This window comes from Pongo pygmaeus, chromosome 1, assembly GCF_028885625.2.
Source record: "Pongo pygmaeus isolate AG05252 chromosome 1, NHGRI_mPonPyg2-v2.0_pri, whole genome shotgun sequence".
Taxonomy (NCBI): domain Eukaryota; kingdom Metazoa; phylum Chordata; class Mammalia; order Primates; family Hominidae; genus Pongo; species Pongo pygmaeus.
In genome coordinates, this window is record NC_072373.2 from 90,896,735 (window position 1) to 90,923,713 (window position 26,979).

The 26,979-nt window shown below is 37.4% G+C and overlaps 1 protein-coding gene across 1 annotated transcript; it reads right to left on the reverse strand.

Annotated features, from left to right (window-relative positions):
* Positions 1–238: 238 nt before the first annotated feature.
* FCER1A (Fc epsilon receptor Ia) lies at positions 239–26,327 on the reverse strand. The gene is made up of 7 exons (XM_054446570.1): positions 26,007–26,327; positions 20,151–20,188; positions 6,061–6,174; positions 5,604–5,624; positions 4,297–4,551; positions 2,194–2,451; positions 239–693 (listed from the first exon to the last, which is right to left on the reverse strand). The coding sequence occupies exons 3-7, from the start codon at positions 6,122–6,124 to the stop codon at positions 509–511; spliced, it is 783 nt and encodes a 260-aa protein (XP_054302545.1). The 5' UTR covers positions 6,125–6,174; positions 20,151–20,188; positions 26,007–26,327; the 3' UTR covers positions 239–508.
* Between the last annotated feature and the right edge of the window lie 652 nt (positions 26,328–26,979).

The window sequence follows — 26,979 nt, forward strand, 5'->3', positions numbered from 1 at the left end:
AGTCCTATGTCTTGAGACTGTCCCTGATTCTTCCAAGAACTGAAAGTTCATATATAGTAAGCTGAAGAAGAAGCATAAAAATGATCCACCTCACTGGCATCCTCCTGTCTTTTCATTCCTAGATCGCACTTACAATAGTCAAGAGAGGACATTTCCAATCTAGAACTTCATGGTCCTTGCCTTTAGTAGAAAAAAAACAAACTAGCAAGCCTTGAATACTCAGAAGCATTCTGTTACATGGTTTTATATTTATTTTATTGAAATTGAACGTCTCTTTTACAAATGCTAATAAATGAATCTATTCATTCTCTCATTTATTCAACCAATGTTAATTGAGCGCTTACTATTACATGCCACTTAACCAGTTTCACTCAGTTTAATGAAGCATTTCTATAAATCCTTGAGCACAGACGTTTCTATGTATATTGCAAGCTGTGTTTGACAATTGAGTAGCAATTGCTGATGCTGGAAAAAAACTAATGTTGCAAATATTTCTTGAGTAATTATATCAGTTGTTTTTGGGGTTTGGCTTAGGATGTGGGTTCAGAAGTTTGAAGCCTTTCCTGGTTCTCTTAATCTTCAAGAGAAACGTGACCTGCTGCTGAGTCGAGATAAATAATCCTGTGTCCACAGCAAACAGAATCGCCACCAACAATGGGATAAAAAATTGTAGCCAGTACTTCTCATGCTGAGCTGTAGTGGAACACAGATGCAATGAGAAACATAATTCATATTGGGAACTGAAGAATGAGGTTCAGAGGTTCATCCTCCCTAAGAGAAAGACCAAGTTTTGTCCTTCATTTTTAGCAGGATGTGGCATCCAGAAGTATAGAGAAAACACTCAGATTAACACTGGGTTGAGTAGCTCTGTTGGTGCTCCCTGGAGCCATAGGGAGTCCTAAGCATTTCCTCATAACTCCAGTAGCCAGTGTGCCGTGCCCAGCGGGGAAGAGAATAGGAAAGATAAACCCCCTTCTTGGAAATGACAAGACCAGAATTCACATATAATTAAGGGGTGGAAAGGAGACAAAGTGAGGACAGGGGTCATCAATGCCTATTACTCAATTAATCAATCATCATTTCTTACATGCCTGTTAGGCAAAATGAAGAAATTGCACTAGTTAAATTGCCTTCCAATTCTATTATTTTGTGTTCTGTTAGTCTGTTTATAAACTGTACCGATTTTTGTGATTATTCTCAAATTATAGAGCCTCAGAATATTACATCCAGAAATCATTTAAAGATCACCTAGACAAGTGATTCTCAATATTGGCTACCCATTACCGTTATGTGAAAGACCTGTGAAAAATATATATACCCAGGCTGCACTCCAAACCAATTAAATCAGAATCTCAAGAAATGAGACATGAAGATCAATATATTTTTTAAGTTATCAAATGATTCTAATGGAGTCTAGACCAAATATTCTGTTTTACAGATGAAAATACTGGAAGCCTAGAGACAAGTACATAGCACTTCAGTCTCAAATTAGTTTTTTTGCTAGGACTTAATTATGTATTTTGACCTCATGCTTTTTTAGACATTATTATGTACAAAGTGTGTGAAGGAAAAGTCTAACTTTCTCCTTCAAAAGTGAATACTTCACAGGCTCCCTCTCTTATACAGAGTTTGGAGAGAGCAGTTTTTCTGACAGGCCATAGAGGCAGTCCACCTGCCTACCCTCTCCATATCAAGTCCATTCCCTCCTCCCTCAATACACAGGCACACAGCTTACTGACTTGCTGGTTTCCTTTCCCAGCCCTCCTAAGCTGGAATGGTCTCCTCAAGCTCTTTACATCCTTTTTCCATTCAACTTTGAAATTTTTCTCAATTTGATAAATATAAGTGTTCTCCCCAGGAGCAACAGATGACTTTGAGATCAAAATAGTAATCAAAATCTGTTATGCTTGGATAGTGCTTAACAGTTTACAAAGTCATTTCACAAATATTACCACATTAATCTTCATAAAAATTTCATAGTGTGAGCAGGTATTACTAGCACCATTTAACAAGTCAAGACTTTGAAACAGAGATTGAGATATATACTATCACCCAGGTGTCCTCATTGCAAGTCTAGTAGGCTTTCCAGTGTATCACAGGTGCCCCCTTTCTACAAGCTGTAACCGCTCAGGCTCAGATGTCCTCTCTTCCTTCCCCTGCTGTGGATGCTTTTCCTTTCCTTTACCAACTCACCTTTTATGACAGTAATGTTGAGGGGCTCAGACTCATAGTCCAGCTGCCACACTTTGCCCGTACAGTAGTAGGTTCCACTGTCTTCAACTGTGGCATTTGTAATGGAGATGTTGTGGTTCTCATACCAGTACTTGAGAGCTTCACCATCCTTGTAATAGATCACCTTGTACACATCCCAGTTCCTCCAACCATGGCACCTGAGGAAGAGGGGCTGACCCTCCATCACCACCTCAGCAGAGGCCTGAAGGAGCAGCCAATCTGAAAAACATTCATTACGTTATTTATTTAACAATAAATGAAGAGAGAGAGAATGAATAGATAAAAGAAAGCCATGCATAGAGCATGTGTCAGAAACTATGAATTATCATTAACCCACTTTTTGGCTCATAAAGTGGATTTTTAAAGGGCACAAAATAATGCTTAGAGCCTGTTTTCTGTACTGATAAATCCTTTCCCCTCCTGAAAACTCAGTCTGGGGCCACAAAGCCTCTTGGACCTCCCTGCTGAGTCCATACATGGAACACTTGAAAGCCAGAATGCCTTTCAGATCTTCTGTTGCTAGTTCTAGTTGGTTAGGGGAAAATAAACAGTCTTTCTTGGGAATTTTAGCTTAGGAGAGTGTCTATTTTGTCCTCTCTTACCTTATAGAAACTTCCCAGTTCTAGTGTTAATTATAGTTGTCAAAAAAACTTCTTCAAAACATGTATAATTTAAATTAATTACTTATGTAATTCTTTACTTAATGTCCTCTTCCCATATAGCTCTATGCTCCAAGAAGTCAGGGACCCTGTCTAGTTCTACATTCTATTCTGAATGCCCAACACAATACTTAGGAGTTGGTAGCAATACTTAGGAGTTGGTAGCAATACTTAGGAGTTGGTAGGTACTCAATAAATATTTGTCACTAATGGGTCAGTGAAAGACAAGAATCACATTCTATGGTTAATGCTTTTGTAAAAATTAAAAAGCATTAATTAAAGGAGAATTTTGAAAGGAAATATCGCTAGCATAATAAGCATAATTAATTTAGGACCAATCCTTGAGGACTTCTCTAGAACCTACTCAAGGAAATAAATAAGCTATTCTACATTGCTTTAGTTTGTGTTTGGAATTTACATATGGAGGTTGAAACATTTTTTTTCACTCAAGAGAAAAATACAGAGTATAAAAGAGACCTATTGGTCAATATTCAAAATCATTAGTTTGTTTATTCAACATTTGCTGATTAAGCCACATGTGCCTAAGCATGCTATGCTAATTGTTGGCAGTAGGAGTGATAAAAATGAAACAAGCATGAAATATGTGTTCTTAAGTAACAATAGAGGACATGAGGAAATGTACCCAGATATGTTTCATAAAAAAGCGTACAACCTAATATTCAGGTCATGGCATATGGATTATGCAGAGCAAAACTTTAAGTCAAACCTTTTGATCCTATTCCAGAAACAACCTCTTTGAAATGTTCACATATATGTCATGCTGCTTGACCACATAATATATACCTGAATCTAGGCAGAAAAGATAGAGGAAAATAGGATGGAGGAATAATATTGAGAGACGACTAGAATATTGAAAGAAGGCATATGAGTAATCAAAAGGGAAGGGGGTAGAAGAAGAGAGATGCAGGGGTCTTTTTTATTTATTTATTTATTTATGTATTTATTTATTTATATTTTGAGACAGTGTCTTGCTCTGTCGCCCAGGCTGGAGTGCACTGGCGCGATCGCAGCTCACTGCAACCTCCACCTCCCGGGTTCACACCATTCTTCTGCCTCAGCCTCCCGAGTACCTGGGACTACAGGTGCCCACCACCATGCCCGGCTAATTTTATATATATATATTTTTTTTAGTAGAGATGGAGTTTCACCATGTTAGCCGGATGGTCTCGATCTCCTGACCCCGTGATCTGCCTGCCTTGGCCTCCCAAAGTGCTGGGATTACAGGCGTGAGCCACTGTGCCCAGCCGATGCAGCGGTCTTAAAAATGAGAGGCCTTGAATCCCACTCTGGTGTCCTAACCCTTGGAATAACCTGTTTTTTTCCCGTCTTCAGATAAGCCATCCCTCACATGAAAGATCTGTATTTCCATATCCCTAGAACTTACCACTGAAGACTTCCAGGTACACAGGTTCACTCTCCTTAACTTGTTGGTGCTGACATTTGTATTCTCCACTGTCCTCAAATTTGGCATTCACAATATTCAAACTTGAATTTGTCTCTTCTGAAAGGCTGCCATTGTGGAACCATTTCGTGGAATTGACTTCAAAGAAATTGTTCCCATTACATGTAAAAGTCACATTCTCTCCTTTAAATATTCTATTCCATGGAGGGTTCAAGGAGACCATAGGTTTCTGAGGGACTTCAAGAAGATAAAAATATGAAAAGAGATGTAGAGAGAAAAAGTCATTGAAAACTGTCTAGGCTTAAAAGTACAAATGAAGCAATATTCTGACAATCAGTGGTCAGCCTGTCCTTATTCTGTTGGTGATAAGACACTGTTTTGATTTCTAGGGGAAGGAGAAAATAGTATTGGTGCCCCAGGGAATGCCCAATACAGGGAGAAAGACAGGACACATATGCAGGAGATTTAAAAACAAAGAAACCAATTCACTATGTGATTTGAGCTGACTCACTCTACTTCTGTTAATTTCAATTTAGTATCTGTAAATGAGGACTGCAGTCTCTTTTGAGGTAGAAACACTATCTGCCATGTTCAACCATTGCTACATTAAATATTTACTATGTGAATGAATGAGTGAATTATTGATGGATAAAGTTATTGGCCTGGATGAAATATAAGGCTTCTCCAAGCTCTGAATATTTATGACTATTTAATTGTTAAGTATATACAGAGTGAAAAACATATGTCAGTTCCAGAAAGCAGTGAGAGGCACTAAGAAAGTCAGTCTTGAATGGCTTCCTGGAGCAAGGGGATGTAGTGCAAATTTGAACAGAGATCAAAGAAGTAAATACATGGTAATAACAAAAGGGTGATATAGTCAGAAAAGAACTAGACTTAGATCCAAAGAACTTATGTTGAAATCCAGTTCCTTAGCCATGTAACCAACAGAAAATCACTGAGTTTCAGCATCCTTAATTATAAAATGGCAATAATAATAATAATGTAATTATTGAGTGAGATTATGCCAAAGTGTCTAGGAGAGAGAACGAGACATGTATATGTGCAACAGACATGGTTATTGACTAAAACAGAGGAGAGGATGACTTGAGAGAATGCAATGAATCAGGGAAAAAAAGAAAGACAAGGCAAGGTGGAGAGGGAAAGTAGGCTGGCCAAGGAACAGATTCGTACTCATTAGAAAGCAGAAGTGATGGGACGAAGAAAATAGTGAGAGGAAAGCAATGCCCAGACATGTTGAAACACCAAGGGAACAAGAACAGAGGACTCACCTGCTAACACGCCATCTGGAGCTGCAAAAGTCCAGAGAGGATACGTTAGTGTCCAGCAGTCTTCTTTATCACCAGAGGACTAGAATCTGGGTGTGGGGATAAGATCTACATCCATGGAATTTTAAGGACCAACCATCTTTTCAGGAATCAGAATCAGGGGATGAAAGAGCTTCTTTCTCTCCTCTACCCTCATTTCCTTGGTAGGAAATTTGCACTCTGGAAGATGCCAGAGCAAATGCAAGGAACCAAGCTTTCAGTCTGACTTCCTCCTTAGGTGTTGCTCAGCCCACTTGCCTCTGCTTTCTAGCTTGGCTCCACTACAGAGACCCTGGGAAATGCCCAATAGTTTGCACATGTCCTAGAAAAAGTCACCACCCAAACAGTAAAGGTTCCTACCCCAGCTGCTCCCCAAATTCATTTGGGCCTCCCTGGGAGGAGTAATCGAATCTCTACTTACCGAAGAACAGTAAGGCTACACACAGTAGAGTAGGGGATTCCATGGCAGGAGCCATCTTCTTCATGGGCTCCTGGTGCTGACTGTGCTGGAGAGATCTAAGGCTTCAAATATAGGCTTAAAACCAAAAAGCAGAAGGAAATGTTTTCTGTATCATATCTGGTTAACCCATCAGCCGTGCCTGGTTTTGCTTCTTTCTTTAGAGATAATATTCAGGATGGTGCCAAACTGGGCAATTTAATATTTACCCACTTACTCCACTCCCTATCCCACCTCCACATATACACCTGGAATCTGGTGAGAAAGAGGCATAGGTCTAGCACAATCACAAGCCTTTCTTAATCTGTCAATCAGTGCACAACTATTCAGTTTACAACTTAGAAAAGTGGGATGCAAGGGAGGGCAGAATAAAACAGCAGCAACTAATTACTGAATACCAAACATATGCCAGGTGTTATCCTAAATAAATCTGATATTTCATTTATTTTTCACAATAATCCTATAAAGTACATACCATCACTATCTACATTTTATAAATAGGAAAACTGAATCTTAGTGAGGTTAAGTAACTTGTCTTGGGGTGCCAACTATTAAATAACTAACTTGGGGTTCAAACACATAAAATCTAACCCCTAAGTCAAACTCTTAATCATATGATGTACTGTTTATACATATTCAGGAGCATGACTAGCAACTGCTGAATTCTTTTGGGATTCACCAGAGCTACCAACACTTTTCATGTTTAATTTCCTGCTGATCAGTTAGTCTACAAATCCACAAATTTTCATCTGATTCACTGATGATCCGCTATCTGACCAGCCAAACTGGAAACATTTTCAGAGACTCCTTTTTCTCTACTGTGCCCTAATCTGGCTCAGAACACAGGAGGGCAGACATTAAACCATTACTTACGGGGATCTAGGGCATATAATTTATTTTATTTTACTTCCTAGCTTTTGTTTACTTTTAATATTATAATTTTCCAACACGATCACCCTTTCTCCTTTAAATACACAGCAGGGCCTTTCTCCAGGATTCCTTTCCTAATTCTTCTGTTTTTTGGCTCTAGGTCAAGGCTCAACTTTCTTTCAGGATCTGATATTAATGATAATACTGGAAATGAAAACTCTATTAATGTCTATAGTGGTTTGTCATTTGCAAAGATTGCTTTGACATGAGTGTTCTATTTTACCCTTACCAAAACTCTGAAGAAGACAGGGACAATATACTTAAAACCACTTCACATCTGAAGCACTTGAACCATTCTATCATACCTGGCTCTTCCCCACAGACTGCTAAATTAAGTCTATTGAATGAAACCAGTCATTCCACGTGAAGATCTAACCAAAACCTTTAGCTTTCTATGGAATTAGAAAATATAGGGCTAAAAAGGTTAATAAATAGGAATTTAAGTTTCAGATAAGAAAGATTAGATACTGAGCCCAGGACATGCTATATTTTTGTGACAGACCTTAAAGGGAACAGCAAGTTATTTTGAAAAGTACAAGTTATTTGTGTTTAAAGCTCTGAATTCAAATGTTCCTAATCTTTATGTGATTGAAGGTTACCTGTAAAATAGGGACAATAATGGTATCCAGGTAATGGTTATATTATGAGATTTAATAAGATAAAAAAGAAGTAAAATGCATTGCACAGCATCCGGCATGTAAAAGATGGCCAATAAATACATTTTTTGCCTTCTTTATTACCACTGTTTATTAAAGACTTATAGGAGAAATATGAATTTTGACTGGATTAAAGTTATTGTCAACCTACATAGTATGTTTAATTTGATAAACAGCATCTTATGCTAGTTTAATATAGCTACACAATCTCAGTCCTCTCCATGGTCACGAAGAAGAGAGCATAATCAGGAAAGAACAGAATGCAGAAAGTTGTTGGATAGGATTGGAGAAGAGAAGGAGGAGGAAATGGGGAAGATGTAGTTTTTAAGGTGCTGCCAGAGGGCAATATTTGAAGCCTTAAGCCCTGGAAGAGATGGGGAAAGGTTCTACTTTACCACTTTGTTGAGACTTTGCCAGGGGAAATTTGGGTTCCTTTTTCCTAGGACAGTGAACCTACAATCAAATTGTCCCTCAGAGATAGTCATTTTACCATGACACCATGACTCAAATAGTCTATTTAAAGGCTTCCTCTGAAGTCGTTGTCTAAATAGCTCCTACTTAGATGGCAGATGGAGCAGGGCTCATTGAGAGGTACTATTCCTAGTTCGGAGAGTATAAGCTTTGGAGTTAGAGAGGCCACTTTCATTTCTAAAGCTTTTTGAAACTTTGGCTTTATCATTCTAAAGCTTTTGCTTAAGTGTCCGGTATTGAAATAAAGGAAGTGCTTTGGTAGCAGTAACAGCAAAAATGTAGCAGTCCAATAAAAGCAGCTCATTAAAGCTTAAAAAGCAACCAAACTACCCATCTTCCCAGCCCACCCCCCACCCCAAAAAAGCAAACCATTAACAGCATCGGAAAGAAAAAGCCATACCCTAATTTCCACAGCATATAACTACAGGTGCCCAAAACAACAGAACAAGAATGCATAAGGAACACATTAACACTAAGATTAAACAAGAGCTCTACTCCTCCCTGGAAGAATGGGCTGATACACAGTTGAATTCCACAGGTTTTTTATCTTATATATAAAAAAAAAGTCCTTCAACTTTCATATCCATTATCTGGGTGGAGTGTGCTGCTACTAATTTCTCATACCCAGCCTGTCCACATCAGGAACACGTGTTCACTGAAACCAATAGGGCGTGTCTAAATTTCAGTTCTTGCTTCTGATTCTGGGTACAGGCATGCTCAATACATAAAGAGTATCACTATGCCCAAACTTGGACCTGTTATTTGATGTTGGGAGCCTTAATCTATATTTCACTTTGTAGCAGTGGAAAAATGAAACAAATGGCTGTACATGAGCTACAGGGCCTGAGGACTGTGAGGTGCCCCTGCAACTGGATCCAGCATGAGAGGCTTTTGGCAGGAACTTTTGTGTTTCGGGACATGCCTGGCAGAAGGAGGATCAAGGCTCAGCCTATACAGTATGTTAGCCTTTGTGTCCTTCTCCAAAATTGGGAAGCAGAAAAACCAAATCAATCTGCTGGCTTCTTTCTCATTCTCAAAGTTCTCTAAAACAAGGTGAGGTCCATACAAAATTGAATATGAAATGATGAAAGTGCAAAATGCCTGTCTGCTCATGTTATTTATGTACCTAATAAATGTTGATCTCTCCCTGAGGATCAAATACAAGGCTAACTATGCAACATGTCCTATCTATTTTCCTCCTACTACCAACTCTATGTAGTTAAGAATAAGGAAATCAAAGCATGAAGAGGTTAAGTAACTTGTCCCAGGGCACACAGTTGCTATGTAAAGGAATTAGAATTTGAACCTGGCAATGTCTTAAGAGCCCATGTTCATGACCAGATAGATAGATGATTGATTGATAGATAGACAGATAGATAGATAAAGATGTCTTTATTCATTGAGTCTACACTTTGTGATTAAGTGCACATGGATTCATAGTCCTCATGCAGAAATTCCTTGGATTCAACGGTTCCATAACCCACAAATAGGAAATCACTGATCTAAACCAACTTTCTGTTCTATAAGTTCCCTTTCTTGATTCAGGCCATGACATCTCAACTCACAGCCACACAATGTTGGTACTGTTGGCATGTTAGCTATGTATATTTCATGGACATGCCTAAAAAGAAGAAAGGAGAGAGGGATTCTTTCCTTTTTCCTCTATGTTATTAGGGCTAGGAGGATATCAGCTGCGTTTACTTTCTTTTGCTACCCTGAACAGGAGTTTCTGCTCAAGAAAGAGCATCAACAGCAGATGCTGACTGCCTGTTAGATTTTCACAAGAAAGTCAGTGGCTTTAATATTTTTTACTTCTTGTCTTGACCTGAATGGATCTAAAAGTAATAAATCCAAAGGAAATAAATGGAAACTCCCAGGACCACTAAAGAAGAGAGTGAAAAGGGAGGTTCTAGTTTCCTTTAAACAACCAGCTCTCATGTGAACTCATTACCATGGGGAAGGCACCAAGCCATTTATAAGAGATCTGCCTCCATGACCCAAACACTTCTAACTAGGCCCCACCTCCAACATTGGGGACCACATTTCAACATGAGATTTGGAGGGAACAAAACATCCAAGGCATATCACTGAGCATAATCTACACTCTTTTATAGTGCATAGGTGGGGGCATCCAGATATCAAGCTGCCCGTCTTCAAGATATGTGATCAGCCACTCACACTTTGCCGATGAAGCATCTTTGTGGTGTCTTGTAGTTAAGGGTACAATCTGAACCATAAGGTGGACTCAAACAAATTGATCATGACCTCTGCCTTATAAATAGTATATTCCAGCCAAGAAGCCCAAAGGTCTTCAAACTTACCTTCATGTCTTCCAACAGATACAGATGTTAAGTGAGCTGACAGTTTCTTCATAATGGGGAGAACAATATTATAAGCCCACTGAAGAAGATCCTTAAGGAAAGTTGTAGTATAAAAAAGTTTTCCTTCTTTAAAAAAAATTTTTTTGAGACTGGGTTTTACTATGCTGCTCAAGCTAGTCTCGGATGGCCAGGCTCAAGAGATCCTCCCACCTTAGCCTCCCAAGAAGCTGGGATTACGGGGATGTGCCACCATACCCAGCTAAAAAAAGTACCAGAATATTACAATAAATTTTCAAAAATTAAAAGAATAAAAATAAAAATTTAGCCATAGATAATTTACAGAAATTAAGTGCAAGATTAGTTAAGAGTTCAGGCTAGGAACAAGCTCTCAAGTTTGAGTCTTGGCTGTGACCACTCAAACTCTCTTTGCCTCAGCCTTCTTACCAGTAAAATGGAGATAGTAATAGTACCTACCTTAAGGGTGGTTGTCAGCATAAAATGAGTTAATGTGGTGATGTGGTTAGAACAGAGCATATATTAGTTTTCATGAATATTATAATTATTTTGCAAGAAGCCTTTGGTTAGACTTGAGAGCAGCAGAGAGAGAGCCTCCTTTCCCATTCTCCTGGTCTGTCCTTAGGATGAAGGACCTAGAAGGCCACTGGTGGGTCCAGAAGGCAAAACCTTGTTCTCACAGGATGCAGCCAGGATCACACAGCAGTAGTCATGTCAATGAGACAGACATCATCACACACATAACCACACCCACACCTCCAACACACGCATGCCTGCAGAAGTGGAGTTAGGAAGTTTGAAGATCATTTTCAGGTGTGGTACTAGACAGAGAAATCCCCATTGTGCAGAGTCAGCCCTCAAGCCAAATGTAGTGTAGGCCAGGTTTATTTTATGCTTCCTTACAGAATTACACAATTTCAAAATGGAAACAGAAATCTCTTAAAGGAATCCTTTTAGGCTGTTAACAGATAAGGATGAGAGATCTTAGCCCAGACCAGGACATTTGCATTTTAATAGGCAACTTTTGAAGACCTAATTTTTCAGGACTCTGACTAAACAGTTCTGTGACCCGTATGTTTCTAATGGGTGAAAGAGGGTATGAATGAGGATGGGAACAGTGGGAGGGGCAGGAGGCATTTTGAAACTTTCTCATCATACTCTGTGTTACCACCTACAAAAGGCCTTTAGGAAATGTAAGTTTATGCATGAGAATGTATGTATGTGTACTGAGGGTTGCTTGTTTCAATGGTGAGTATACAGGAGACATTTGTAGCATTAGCAGGCAAACAAATGCCCTGCAATACTGAAGGCAGCCTTGCATACTAAATAATTGGCCTGATTCTGCACATCCTTTCAATGTGCAGCCAGATATTTTATAATCATCTGAGCCTTAAACACGAATGTGAAAAATAAACACAAAAGCATCTTTTGCACTTCTCATATGTACTGTATTTTATAGAAAAGAAACTACCATGTGTATTGAGGAAAGATTATTCTTGGCTTTTACTGGAAAAACACCCTTGAATTTCTCACTGTTTCAGAAAATCAGATCACCTGTAGCTACACTGTTCATGATATTTGTGTCACCAATACCTTATTCTCATATCAGTCTGTTTTTGTAGCACTCATATTCATGAAGGATATATTTTCTTATTATAATGTTATTTCACTTTATTTCCTCTTTATATTAAAACTGGGAATTTTACTGATTTAAAAAAATATATGTGTGTGTAGGTAGCAGAGGTAGATCCAGTTTGAGGCCCTGAAACTTAAACAGTTTAAGGGGGCCTCCTTAAAAAATCCAGTAGAAATTTTTGAATACAATATTAGATATTAAAATTACTATTTAGGACAAGAAAATTAATCACGAAAGGTTAAAAATGTACCAGCTGACAAATGACATAAACATTATAAAATCCATCAAAAAGCAAACAGATATTCCACTATCCTCTTCCTTTTCAAAATATTGTTATTACATGCTATTTGATCTCCTCTTCCTCAGACAGAGATATTGTAATATCATTTTTATAGACAAACTAGAAATATAATTTATTCTTTTCTCTAGCATCATTGATCACCATTTATTTTCTATTATTGATTGTTGGGGGTGCATAGAGTATGCAATTTCACAGCAATATTCTCACTGTTTGTAGTATGGTTACAGGTTTATGCCTTACAAACACAGGAATAAATGCATGCTATCAAATGTGATCTGATAGGATTGAAAACCACTGCTAAATTCTGAAGAAGAAAAAAGGGCCAGAGAAACGTGGAATAGGGGCCTTGATATGCAGTTTCCAGTGATATTCATCACAGTTTTTCCTTTGTCTCTTCCAAAACAGGAAACACTTACAGATTATCATAGAGGTTCAAGAAAACAAATGAATATTGAGTGTCTGTGATTAGAATATTAGGCTGAATATTAGAAATAGATGCAGTGACATAAAATTTGGGACATTTTGGTGGCCATTCCCATAGAATAGTGTTTATTATGATTAGGAATTTGTAAGTTTTTTAATCAGAAAATTTTTACATTTTTCATTGATGATAAATAAACGAATATAAATATGGATCATTCAGATGACCATTTCATAACAAAAATTGCATCTTTATTTCAACATCTGCGTTTCCATTTTTTTGTTTGCAATTTACAACTGCATCTAGTGACTGACAAATTAAGTCATGCTGCACCTATGAATGAGGGTTTTATGTTGTTCAAATAGAGACAGGTGGACAAAAGAAGGAACTGACACAAGGCCCACCCTAGAACAGGCTGCCAAACACAGAACAACCCTCTTTATCATAGGTAATAGCACAGTCACATTGCAGAAAGATATACGAAGAAAATTTTCTCTGCATGACCCAAGGGGCAACAGTTAATTAGAAGTCTATAGTAGAGAATGTAAAATAAATAATTTTTTATATTCTCAATTCCTAAATTGAATTTATACTAATCAACAATATATTTCAATAATCTCATGATACCAATTTATCTTTAAGAGAAAAAAGATAACTTCAGAATTATCAAGGGCTATCTCATTAAAGTTAGCATTTGAGCACAGTTTGCTGGTAGAATTTTGGCTAATTATATTTTCTAATTTTTCAGAATGAGCAAGCTATGTCTTGAAGTTTATTAATAGTGTTTTTTATAATATACTTTTCCAAACAGGCAATCTCTGAGCTTGAATGATTATGGACAAACAAAGAAATGGTTTAAATATAGATACAATTCTCTTTTTTTGTTGTGTCTCTGCCAGGCTTTGGTATCAGGATGATGCTGGCCTCATAAAATGAGTTAGGGAGGATTCCCTCTTTTTCTATTGATTGGAATAGTTTCAGAAGGAATGGTACCAGCTCCTCCTTGTACCTCTGGTAGAATTTGGCTGTGAATCCATCTGGACCTGGACTATTTTTGGTTGGTAAGCTATTGATTATTGCCACAATTTCAGCTCCTGTTATTGGTCTATTCAGAGATTCAACTTCTTCCTGGTTTAGTCTTGGGAGGGTGTATGTGTTGAGGAATTTATCCATTTCTTCTAGAATTTCTAGTTTATTTGCATAGAGGTGTTTGTAATATTCTCTGATGGTAGTTTGTATTTCTGTGGGATCGGTGGTGATATCCCCTTTATCATTTTTTATTGCATCTATTTGATTCTTCTCTCTTTTTTTCTTTATTAATCTTGCTAGCGGTCTATCAATTTTGTTGATCCTTTCAAAAAACCAGCTCCTGGATTCATTTATTTTTTGAAGGGTTTTTTGTGTCTCTATTTCCTTCAGTTCTGCTCTGATTTTAGTTATTTCTTGCCTTCTGCTAGCTTTTGAATGTGTTTGCTCTTGCTTTTCTAGTTCTTTTAATTGTGATGTTAGGGTGTCAATTTTGGATCTTTCCTGCTTTCTCTTGTGGGCATTTAGTGCTATAAATTTCCCTCTACACACTGCTTTGAATGCATCCCAGAGATTCTGGTATGTTGTGTCTTGGTTCTCGTTGGTTTCAGAGAACATCTTTATTTCTGCCTTCATTTCGTTATATGGAACCAAAAAAGAGCCCGCATCGCCAAGTCAATCCTAAGCCAAAAGAACAAAGCTGGAGGCATCACACTACCTGACTTCAAACTATACTACAAGGCTACAGTAACCAAAACAGCATGGTACTGGTACCAAAACAGAGATATAGATCAATGGAACAGAACAGAGCTGTCAGAAATAATGCCACATATCTACAAGTATCTGATCTTTGACAAACCTGACAAAAACAAGAAATGGGTAAAGGATTCCCTATTTAATAAATGGTGCTGGGAAAACTGGCTAGCCATATGTAGAAAGCTGAAACTGGATCCCTTCCTTATACCTTATACAAAAATCAATTCAAGATGGATTAAAGACTTAAATGTTAGACCTAAAACCATAAAAACCCTAGAAGAAAACCTAGGCATTACCATTCAGGACATAGGCATGGGCAAGGACTTCATGTCTAAAACACCAAAAGCAATGGCAACAAAAGCCAAAATTGACAAATGGGATCTAATTAAACTCAAGAGCTTCTGCACAGCAAAAGAAACTACCATCAGAGTGAACAGGCAACCTACAAAATGGGAGAAAATTTTCGCAACCTACTCATCTGACAAAGGGCTAATATCCAGAATCTACAATGAACTCCAACAAATTTACAAGAAAAACACAAACAACCCCATCAAAAAGTGGGCGAAGGACATGAACAGACACTTCTCAAAAGAAGACATTTATGCAGCCAAAAAACACATGAAAAAATGCTCACCATCACTGGCCATCAGAGAAATGCAAATCAAAACCACAATGAGATACCATCTCACACCAGTTAGAATGGCAATATCATTAAAAAGTCAGGAAACAACAGGTGCTGGAGAGGATGTGGAAAAATAGGAACACTTTTACACTGTTGGTGGGACTGTAAACTAGTTCAACCCTTGTGGAAGTCAGTGTGGCGATTCCTCAGGGATCTAGAACTAGAAATTCCATTCGACCCAGCCATCCCATTACTGGCTATATACCCAAAGGACTATAAATCATGCTGCTATAAAGACACATGCACACGTATGTTTATTGCAGCATTATTCACAATAGCAAAGACTTGGAACCAACCCAAATGTCCAACAATGATAGACTGGATTAAGAAAATGTGGCACATATACACCATGGAATACTATGCAGCCATAAAAAATGATGAGTTCGTGTCCTTTGTAGGGACATGGATTCAATTGGAAATCATCATTCTCAGTAAACTATCGCAAGAACAAAAAACCAAACACCGCATATCCTCACTCATAGGTGGGAATTGAACAATGAGAACACATGGACACAGGAAGGGGAACATCACACTCTGGGGACTGTTGTGGGGTGGGGGGAGAGGGGAGGGATAGCATTGGGAGATATACCTAATGCTAGATGACGAGTTGGTGGGTGCAGCGCACCAGCATGGCACATGTATACATATGTAACTTACCTGCACATTGCGCACATGTACCATAAAACCTAAAGTATAATAATAATAATAATAATAATAATAATAATAATAAAAGAAAAAAAAATATATAGATACAGACCTGTTACTTGATCTTTCTGTCACTAAACCTAACTCAAAAATTTAGTTTCAGCATAGGAACATTCTTCATCATATATTTTCATTTCTTTGTTCAACAAGTATTTGTATTCCAAGCACTCTGTCATTTGCTGGTGATACAAGAGAGATAATAAGCAGACAAGATCTTTTCCCTTGGGGAGTAGACTTTCTATTGGAGAAAACAGAAAATAAATAGTAAACAGAACAGTGACAGCTTGTGACTAACATTTGTAAAAAGTAAATAATGTTGCTCCATAGACGTACAAGGGCAATCTGTTTTAAATAGGGTTAAGAAAGTCCATTTGATGAAAATGACTTCTAAGTAGAGACTTAAAGTACGAGATAGGATGAAACAAGACAAAGGCTGGAACAAGAATTTTCAAGCAGTGGGAAGCTGAAAGTCCCCATAAAAAGAAAGACTTTGGAGAATTGTAGAAATTAAGAGAAGAAGGACATTAGGGCTGAAGCATAGCGAGTAGAAGGCCAATGGCATAAAAAGAGATTGGAGATACACATAGGGGCCAGATCATGAGGGCCTGGCAGAACATGAAAAAGTGTTGGGATTTTATTTGAAAGCTAAGAAAGAGCCACCGGACTGTGTGAAGCAAAAGAATGTGCACGCGCACACACACACACACACACACACACTGTGTATGTGTGTATATCTATATATCTATATAGATATATATATATTCCCCTGCTTAATACAGTTTGATGGCTCTTCACGTATGTCTTAGTCTATTTTCTGTGGTTATAACTGAATACCTGAGACTGAAATTTATAAAGAAAATAAATTTATTTCTTAAAGTTCTGGAGGCTGTGAAGTTCAAGGTCGAGGGGTCTATCTGGTGAGGACATTCTTTCTTAGTGGGGACTCTCTGCATAGTCCCGAGGTGGCACTGGGCATCACATGGCAAGGGGGGGCCTAAGCGTGTAAGTTCTAGTCTCTCTTCCTCTTCTTTTAGAGCCACCAGTCTTACTCCCATGATAACCCATTATTCAATTAATCTATTATTTCACAATTAGGTTAATCCACTCACGAGGGCAGAATCTTTATGAACCAATTACCTCTTACAGGTCTTCCTTCTCAATACTGCCATATTGGAAATTAAGTTTCAACACGAAGTTTGGAGGGGATAAACACTCAAACCATAGACATGTATATGTATAGTATATGTGTATACACACACATTCTCTCAATGTCTACCGATCTATCTATATATAGATAGGCATGTCGTCGTGTAATCTGTAGGTTTTTGAGCAGATATTGGGAAATGGTTAAGAGTCAAAATATGATGATAGATAGTCTAGAGAAGTGGTAGTATAGATAAAGAAAAGTTGATGGGTTTGAGGTATATATATTAATTGGACTTACTGACAGATTGGAGGGCACTGAAAGTATAAAATATGATTCCTAAATTTCTGGCTGTAATAACTGGGTAGAGAGTAATTACATGGTGAAGACTGAGGAAGTAGTAGATTTAAGGGAAGTACTAGAATTGGGGGAGAAATCAACCAAGTGTTCCGGTTGGGAAGTGTTTTTGTTTGAAGCATCTTTATTGTATCTAAGAGTTTGTGCTAAATAGGCAGTTATAAAAAAAATGTTGGGAGACCCGTAGAAATGTCTATATTAGAGATATAAAGTAGAGAAAGTAGAGAATCACTGGCATAGTTTAAAGCCACTGAGTAAGATGAGGTCAGCTGAAGAGAGAGAAAAAGAAATTAAGCAACAGAGAAAGTCTCAGAGCAGAACTCTAGGAGATTTCAATATCTTGAAGATGAGTATCAGAAGACCCAGAACAGAGGCTAGAGAAAACAGCTGGTAAGGTAAGAAAACTCTCAGGGAATTATGTCACTAAAGCCAAGAAGAGAGTACAATTCTAGAGGAAATGGTTAATTTCATTGAATCTTGTTGAGAGGTGAAGTAAAATAGAGAATACAATTATCCTCTGAATCTAGCAATATGGAAGTTTTTGGGACTTTAACAATGGCAATTTCAGTGGAGTAATATGTGTAAAAACCAAACTGAAGTGGGCTAAAAAAGTGAATAGGAATTGAGGAAGTATAGGCAACATGTGTGGACAATGTTCTGAGAAGTTTTGCTGTGGGATGGTGGTATAGGAAGATGTGGGGTTAAGGGAGGATTCTTGTTTTATATAAGATGCTGGATTGTATTTGTTAGCTAACAGGAATAATTCAGTAAGCAGAGAGGGAATAAGGGAAGTATAAGTTAAATAATTGAAGAAGTTAAGCTCTTGCATAATCAAGAAGAGAGAAGTGGCTTTCACTCATTCAATTTAAATCTTTCTTGAATATAACACAGGTGTTTCTGCCATAACATGTAACACACATTTTTTAAAAATTGCTTTGCATTCTGCAAAAATAACTAAAACTAACAAGTCCTTGAGAGAAAAAAGACTGTTACAGATCATGCAAAACCTATAATCAGAGCACTAACATAAACATTAGTACTTCTACCAAATGAACTATGCAGTTAAAAGATATGTTAAATTTGTAATAAATAAAATTAACAGTAAATCTAGGACTTGATCATTTTCAAAGGTTGGTGGAAGAAGATGACAAAGAGAAAATACACAAAAGCAGGGGAAAACCAGAGAACAAACATGCTCAAGATACACTTGTGGTAAAACTAAGCCAAGAGAAAACCTTGAAGTGAATAGTTACTGTGCAGAATATTCTATTCCTTGCCATGTTCCACTGTGCTAGTAAGATTTGTGTTAGCTGCTCCTTGGTAGTTCAAAACATTAACTTGCTAGAAAAAAATTTGTTTCAACCAACTTCAATGTTATATTGGCATTATTCCTTGGCTTGCCAATAGCACATAGGCTAATTTGCATTTCAGAAAAATGCATTATATCAGAGAAACTGCAATGTATGTATTTCTTGATTTGTTAGGCAGTTGCCATGTGCACAGCAATATATGGAACACTGTATAGAATACAAAAATGCAGAAAAAGGGAGTTCCTCCAAACCACAATGACTTTATTAAAAACTTGATTTCCATAAGCAGGAAGAATAATGGAGAAACTAGGATGTGTTCTAATAAAAAAATAAGCACAGGTAACTGTTAATATTTTTTGAACACTGACTGTATTCAGGCATTGTGCTTTATCCTATTTAATACTCACAGGAATCCTATGAAATAGGTATTATCAGCATCCTTGTTTTTAATGAGGTAGAGAGGTTTGGATTATACAACTAGTGAATGGCAAAGCCAGGATTTGAAGCTTAGAGGTCTGAATGGTAGGGATCTTAAACATGAGGAAGAAAAGCATTCGACAAGGTGCTCCAGCACTTTGGCCACAACATTTGGGATAACAATTATTCCCTCCAATAAGTTGAGAGTTTGAGGTCATCTTTTGACTTAAACTTTATGAGGCAAGATACTGATGGAGAATCTGACACTGCTAGGGTTTGCAGGAAAAGGCAGGTTAGAAGTAATGGACCTGAGAGAGAGGGTGCTAGGAGTTAGCCTCCATTGTGTGGCACCTACTTAAGTACCCCTGAGTTAGGTGGGCATAAAGGAAAGTGACCAGAACTGAAGCCATATTGTCCCTCTCCCTCAAAGGGGAAATTCTCTGGGTGAGGGGAACTCTAATAACAAGAGGCTCTGGAGTGGGCGGCCTGCAATGAGAGCAGAGGAAAGTAGAATTGATTGAACCATAAGTTAATAGGTCATTCTTTTTGCTGTGCAGATGCATAGGACATAGGTTCCTCTGGAGAACCTACAAAGGTATTCCCATGAGAGCACCTATATTTGAATCACTGCAAATGAGAAAGAACAATGAATAGTGCTAGAGAAATGGTGACAACTAGCAAAGGTTACACTACCACAATCTGACCTCCACTTATGAGGTAGTGTTCATACAGGAATAGCAGTTAAAACAAAACAAGGAGCCGACAGCTAATACAGCATGGAGAGTTGCTTTCTTCTTCCTACTCTCAAGGAAGGGGCTGATATCTGGAAGAGGGAGGGATGTGAGTAGTGTGGCCATCACCCTTTTCCTCCCAATACATAACAAGCTACTGGAGCCATAAACTTACCCCATGCTCGGTGGTAGACAGGTGGAGGATGCTGGAGACTGAAAAGAATTTTGAATAGAAGATAAAATTAAATTGATTAATTTTATAAAATCAAAATTAATTAGATTTGATTGTGTCTAATAACTCCAATGAGACTGTTTTAGTAGCATAAAGTGATTAAAAGTTATGGAATTAGTCTAAGAAGTCATTAAGGGAGCCTCCTGCCCAAGAAGAATGGGTCCACAGCAGTAGCAGTAATTTCAAAACTTGATGATTTCATGTTTACACCTCACAAGTTGAGACTTCTTTCAACACAGTTGCATGTATGAAATGGAAAGATTGTACTACAAGTGTGCTAAGGTCCTCTGCAGGCCCAACATCTAGATGTTTTCTGGCAATTAGCATTGCAGGAGTTCAAGAAGATAAGAGTTCAGTTACTTGAACAATTTGGTCCTAAGGGGGCTTCTAAAGAGCAGTGACTGCTACTGGCTAGTTGATGAGTCCTTCATTCTCCTCTCTGGCCTGCCAGGTTGACAGTTCAAGATCTATAGTAACCTTGCCTTCTGTGCCTCTGACTCTGAGCTGGCAGAAAAGAAAGAGCAGCAGGAGGTGGTGATAGATTTGAAAGTGGAAGTCAAAGAAAGAAAGGAGTCGTAAGCAGAATAGTGGAAAGATGGCAGGACTGACGATAACCATGGGATATTTGTTAGAAGTGACTTGAGGAAGACATGTTATTTCCAGTTTTCTAATCAGTTTTTATCATAAGTCTTAAAGTACAGGAAAAATTGTTAAAAAGAAAAGGACCATAGACACAATCAATTTAAATTTCTTCATTTTAGGGATTGAGAAGCCCGAACCCCTCAGAATGTTTTGTGAGAATTATATATCTAAGCAATTAATTAGTGGAAAATACAGTATTAAATTATGAGGCTCCTGTTGTTGTTTCTGCTGCTGCTTTAGTTGAAGATACAGGACCGAGGAAAGGATGAGAGAACAGGTGCCCTTAAGGATTATTATAGTCCATCATGGGGAGAAAGTCAATTAAAAAGTGAATAAATTATTGAACAAAATATACCAGGTAGTAACACAGAGAGAATTAAATTATAATGATGAGATAGAGTGAGTGGATGGTTAAAATATTTAGGTTAATCACATACTGAAATGATAAGAGTGCAGTAGAGCTCTGTTGACAACCCAGGTTAACTGAATTACCAGAGTAAATGACATTCACCGTCTCCTCTGCAGCGCAGACTGACAGATGCACAGTACATGCTAAACGACCACATCTAGTAAACTCTAATAGAAACACCAGGAGATAGTAGTGTCACAAAACCAAGGCAGAAGAGCATTTCAAGAGGGAGAGTGATTAATAGTGTTAAATGTTTCAGTTATGAAGTAGGGAAAGAACCAAGAACAGTCCGATGAATTTGGTAATTAGAAAAATCTTGGTGTAGCCCCCATGATCCAGGGTCTGTGTCTCTACCATGCAAGCCCTAGATCTCAATGGTAAACTCACTGGAGCTGACCAGTCTCTGAGACATTACTCAAACTTATAAAATAACTTAGAATGTGAATGTATTCATTTTTAACAGTAAATGTACCAGACCAGTCATTTCCATATGGCTTTCACTTTCTGGTGAATGTAAGCAATTCATATATTAAAATGCATGCCAGAAGATTACTTATTGTTCCCATATTAATCCATTCTTACCTTATCATAGTATGTATCACAATATATGAAAATTGCATCTTTCCTGGTCTAGCTCCTTATCACATCCTCACTGAAGTCAATGACTATATTAGTTTAATTCATTGCTCTTTATCTGATACTTAGCACAGCAGAGAGCATGCTTAGATTTTTAATATGTATTTATTAGAGAGGCAAATGAGCAATTAACTCATTGATTATTATATCAAGATGTTACAACCTAATAAATTATCCTTTCCTTCCTCAGAGGCAAATCTTTATCTATCTATCTGCACACATACACATATGTAACACACATATATAATTATATATTTATATATAAATATACATACATATATAAATATGCCTATATATGTATATATTATATATTTATATATAATATACAATATATGAAATAATATATATAACTATGTATATATAGACATCTATAAATATGTTTATCTACATATGCATATTTATATATATATATTTCTAAAAGAGCACTACAGAATGCTGGACAACTCTTTATCTCCAATTATTCATCTTTTGTGGAAACCACCAATCTTGTCTTTGCATCTGTACTTAGGAAAACCAGCATCCAGGACATACTCTTTAGTTAATTTCTATGGTAATTAGTATCACAGAATATTTTCTTTTATGACCGATGGCATGCCAGCCCTCTTGAGAATATGTAAAGTATGGGAAAGAGATGGACTTCTAATACTCTTTCTACAATTCTAACCACAGAATATTTGACTGTAAATTTAATTAACTAGAAATACAGTATAATAAAGTCAATGAGTAAAAAGGAAGCTGAAATTCTTTGTGCCACCTTAGTCACATGGCTAAAGAAAAGAGAGTCTTCTTTGCCCTGCCTTTTACAGTGTGTTTGTGAACCAAAACTCTTGTCCTCTCAGAAGCCACAAGCAATTTGATTTTACACGGCACATCCATGGCTAGGTAGTTGGAAGCATGGGTTATTTTGAAATGTGTTATTCAGAATTTGTGGCCAGCATAGAGGGAAATGAAAAAATGCCCTAGATTTTTTAATTGTGCATCATTCTTTTCTCTTTTGGGCACCATCGTTTACCCCTTATTTCTAGAGAATTAATCTTTTTTACTTAGGAAATCACTTATAAACTTGCTTCAGTTTGCAGGTACTGCCTCCTCCCCCTATAATATATTCCTGATATCTCATATATCTTCTAATTATAGGACACAGGCTTGCTGGATTATGACTATTTGTAGTCAGAATAGTTTCTTTCACTGGATGTAATAGAATATACACTAGATCAGAATTAGAAGATTGAGGCTTAAATTCCAATTTTACTCATTTTTAGCTTGCACCCCAAGCTAAACGATGAAAGAAACTTCTTCTATATAAAATAATTCCATTGACTAAATGTAAAAGAAATGGCATGATTAAGAAAGCACTGTTTTGCAACTCCTAATTTTAAAAAATGATTTAGGCTGGGCACAATGACTCACGCCTGTAATCCCAGCACTTTGGGAGGCCGAGGCGGGCGGATCACGAGGTCAGGAGATAGAGACCATCCTGGCTAACATGGTGAAACCCCGTCTCTACTAAAAATACAAAAAATTAGCCGGGTGTGGTGGCGGGTGCCTGTAGTCCCAGCTACTCGGGAGGCTGAGGCGGGAGAATGGCATGAACCCCGGAGGCGGAGCTTGCAGTGAGCCGAGACTGTGCCACTGCACTCCAGCCTGGGCGACAGAGACAGACTCCGTCTCAAAAAAAAAAAATGATTTAGACAAAAGTTATCAATAAATTAAATGATAAAGGTGAATGGGATCCATTTGAATGGAGGAGCAAGCTGTTGCCACCTGAAATATTGATCAATTAGCTTTTGTGCATGCATTTAAATTTTATTTATTTATTTATTTATTTTGGTGGCAGGGTCTCACTCTGTCGCCCAGGCTGGAGTGCAGTGGCATGATCTCGGGTCACTGCAACCTCTGCCTCCCGGGTTCAAGCAATTCTCCTGCCTCAGCCTCCTGAGTAGCTGGAATTACAGGGGCACACCACCACATCCTGCTAATTTTTGTATTTTTGGTAGAGATTGTGTTTCACCATGTTGGTTTGGCCAGGCTGGTCTTGCACTCCTGATCTCAAGTGATCTGGCTGCCTTGGCCTCCCAAAGTGCTGGGATTACAGGCATGAGCCACCGTGCCTGGACTAAATTTTATTTTTTAATTGACAAATAATAATTGTTTGTATTTATGAGGTACAATGTAGTATTTTGAAATCAGCTTTGCTTAGAGTAAGACAACAAAACAGTATGTGTCTCCTGATTAGAGTTCCCAGATAAAATACAGAATGCTGCACTAAATTTGAATTTCAAAAAACAATAAATAATTTGTTTATTTTGTATATTCCATGCAATATTTGTAATATACTTATCCTAAAAATTATGCTATTTATTTAAAAATAAAATTTAACTGGATGTCCTGTATTTTTGTTAAATCAGACAACTTTACTTGATTATGAATTTATAATTTATATATATATATTAAACTGATACATATGCCAAATTTTATGTGTGTTTTACATATAGTTTAATAGTCCATAGTTTAATATACTATATTACAGGTTATAGTATATCCAGTTTAATATATCTAATATAATTTAATAAGTTGAACCTGAATCTAATTAAGCCTTTAAAACTAATTTCCAATTTATAAAAAGTACAGAAGATACAGCAAATTTAATGATACTATGAGCAGATGCCATCTAGAAAGTAAGATTTTGACCTGGCTTTTTAATGTGTAAATGAGACTTTTTAAAATATGGGGGAAATGGGATGTTGAAATACCCTTGCCCTCCAGGCAATATTTGGTAACGTTTAGAGACATTTTTTATTTTCTCCAATACAGTGGGAAAAGAGAGAAGGATGCTACTGGCATCTGTCCTCTGGGTGGGTAGAGGCCAGTGATCCTGCTAAACATCTTGTAACATGGAAGACCATCTCCCCTCCTAACTCACCCCACACCCACACAACAAAAATTAGCAGGTTCAAAGTGTCAACAGCGCCACTATTGAGAAACCCTAGTCTAGACTCAAAAAAACTTTAACGAGTTACAATCAAATGCAATAAGCAGTGCTCATTTGAATCTTGATTCAAACAAACCATATTATTATAAAGAGCATTCCTGTAATAAAAGGCAATGCAACTGTTTAAAAATTATAATGTAGGAAAATGTTTATTGATATGGGAAAGTTTCAAAATGCATTGCTAAGAGAAAAAATAAACTGGATATAAGGAAGTTTGTATAGCATGATCTCATATTATTAAAAAGAAGAAAGGCTACAAAAGTAATAATCATCCCATTTTTACCATAAACATAAATACATGTGTGTATAGACAGGTGCACACATATGAATGCAAAAAAGATTAGAAACCTATTCATCAAACTGTTAATGATGTTGATTTCTAAATTGGAAATCACAAGTGATTTACGTTACATTATTTTTCCTTTTCTGTTTTTTCTATAATGAACAAGCATTATGTTTGTAATCAGAGAGAAAACATGGCCAATTCAGAATTTAAAAATTCTTAGTTTGGGTTGAAGGCCCTTGTGGCCTTGTCCCCTTTTACAGAGTGGTTGAAATGTTACTCAAACATCTCACATGGGTGCAGAGACTGTATGAATGGAGAAGGATGTGCTGAGCCAGAAATTAAACTTATTGGAAGTTCATGGCTGTTTCATTCCCCCTCCAGCAGGATCAGAGAATGAACCAAAGGGAGCACGAGGAAGGGCTCTGACAGTGTCTTCTCCCCTTTCCCAATGTGGTGTGGGTGATGGGTCTCCCTAAATGGAAAAGTAAGGCTGAGATGTATGTCAGTGAGACTCAAGGAAATTTGCTGTAGGCTGAAGTGGGATGACAGATGTCCCGGCCCCTATAACCTTTTGATTACCCTGATAGTATTTATATAAATAAGTTTCAGGAAGCTAGCTGCTCTCCAATACTGAGAAACTTAAATTTAAGGTCCTCCCTTTGTACGTGTACCCAGTATTCATGTGGTTTACTTTATCAAAACTCAATGCAGTATTAGTTTCTACACTCCAACAATCCCCAACAGTCAGTAGGCAAATGAAAACAACTCCTTCATCAGCGACCCACATTTCTAATGAAACCCTTGAGACCAGCCTTCAGGTTCTACCTTCCTTACCTCTTAGTAGCATGGAGGAATTCTCAAAAGGATGATCTCAGAAGACTTGGGGCAGAGGGATTCTCTTCTCCTTGGGGAAAATAAATATACACAGCTCTTGAAATCTGCGGTTTAAGAGACTGTATTTTTTCCCTGGGCCACTTCTCAGGCCAAATGAGCCAATGCTCCGAGCCTCAGGAACATAGCAACAATTTGAGGCTCTCTTTGATATTAGAGAGAACTGGATTTTTCTCATTTTGTGTGTTTTTGCTTCTGTTGTAAATGTCTCTTGAATATAAGATTTTTTCGCCTGCTTTCTCTGAGTAGACTCAGTCCTTTCATGCCTTTTAAAGATCACTATCTGGAAAGTGCTTCCTTCTCCTTCCTATTGCCAAGGTCAGAAGCAGCGAGTGCTTTTGGCAGAAGTAAATGAAAATGAAATACCATGTGCATTTTTCAAAATCTTACTATTTTCCCTGTATGGTTTTCAGTATTTGATTGGTTATATTGAATCTCATGTCCATTAATATTATATTTCTTCATGCTTGTCTTGCTGTGGTAATGGATTGAAGGACATGAAATTTAGCAGAGACACAATAATGATCTTCAAATATTTGAAATACAATCATATTGAAGAGAAAATAGAAAGTGGAATGATGTGGGAGGTGGTAAGTTGAAAGGAGATAAATATCGAGTTGATAGGAATTAATATTTTCTAAGAATTAAAGTCAATCAAAATAGAATTGATGATAGTACAGCTATATTAATCTATATAATGAAATAATATGCACCATTGGAAATAGAAAGAGTGAGATAGATCACAATACTGTTATGGAAAGCAGTCAGGATATAATATATGGGAAAACCTAGTTGTGAATTGGTATGTACTGCCTAATTCCATTTGCGTAAAATTGAAATGATATGAAAATATGCATGATTGTACATAAAATGTTTCTGGACAGAAATAAACAGCAATACTAACAACAAAAACCCA

Coding starts and splice junctions, on each gene's coding strand:
- FCER1A (XM_054446570.1), bottom strand. CDS start 6,124: ATGAAGAAGATGGCTCCTGCCATGGAATCCCCTACTCTACTGTGTGTA. Junction 5,625..6,060: donor TGTAGCCTTACTGTTCTTCG/GTAAGTAGAGAT, acceptor GGACTTTTGCAG/CTCCAGATGGCGTGTTAGCA. Junction 694..2,193: donor CAACATTACTGTCATAAAAG/GTGAGTTGGTAA, acceptor GTTCCACTACAG/CTCAGCATGAGAAGTACTGG.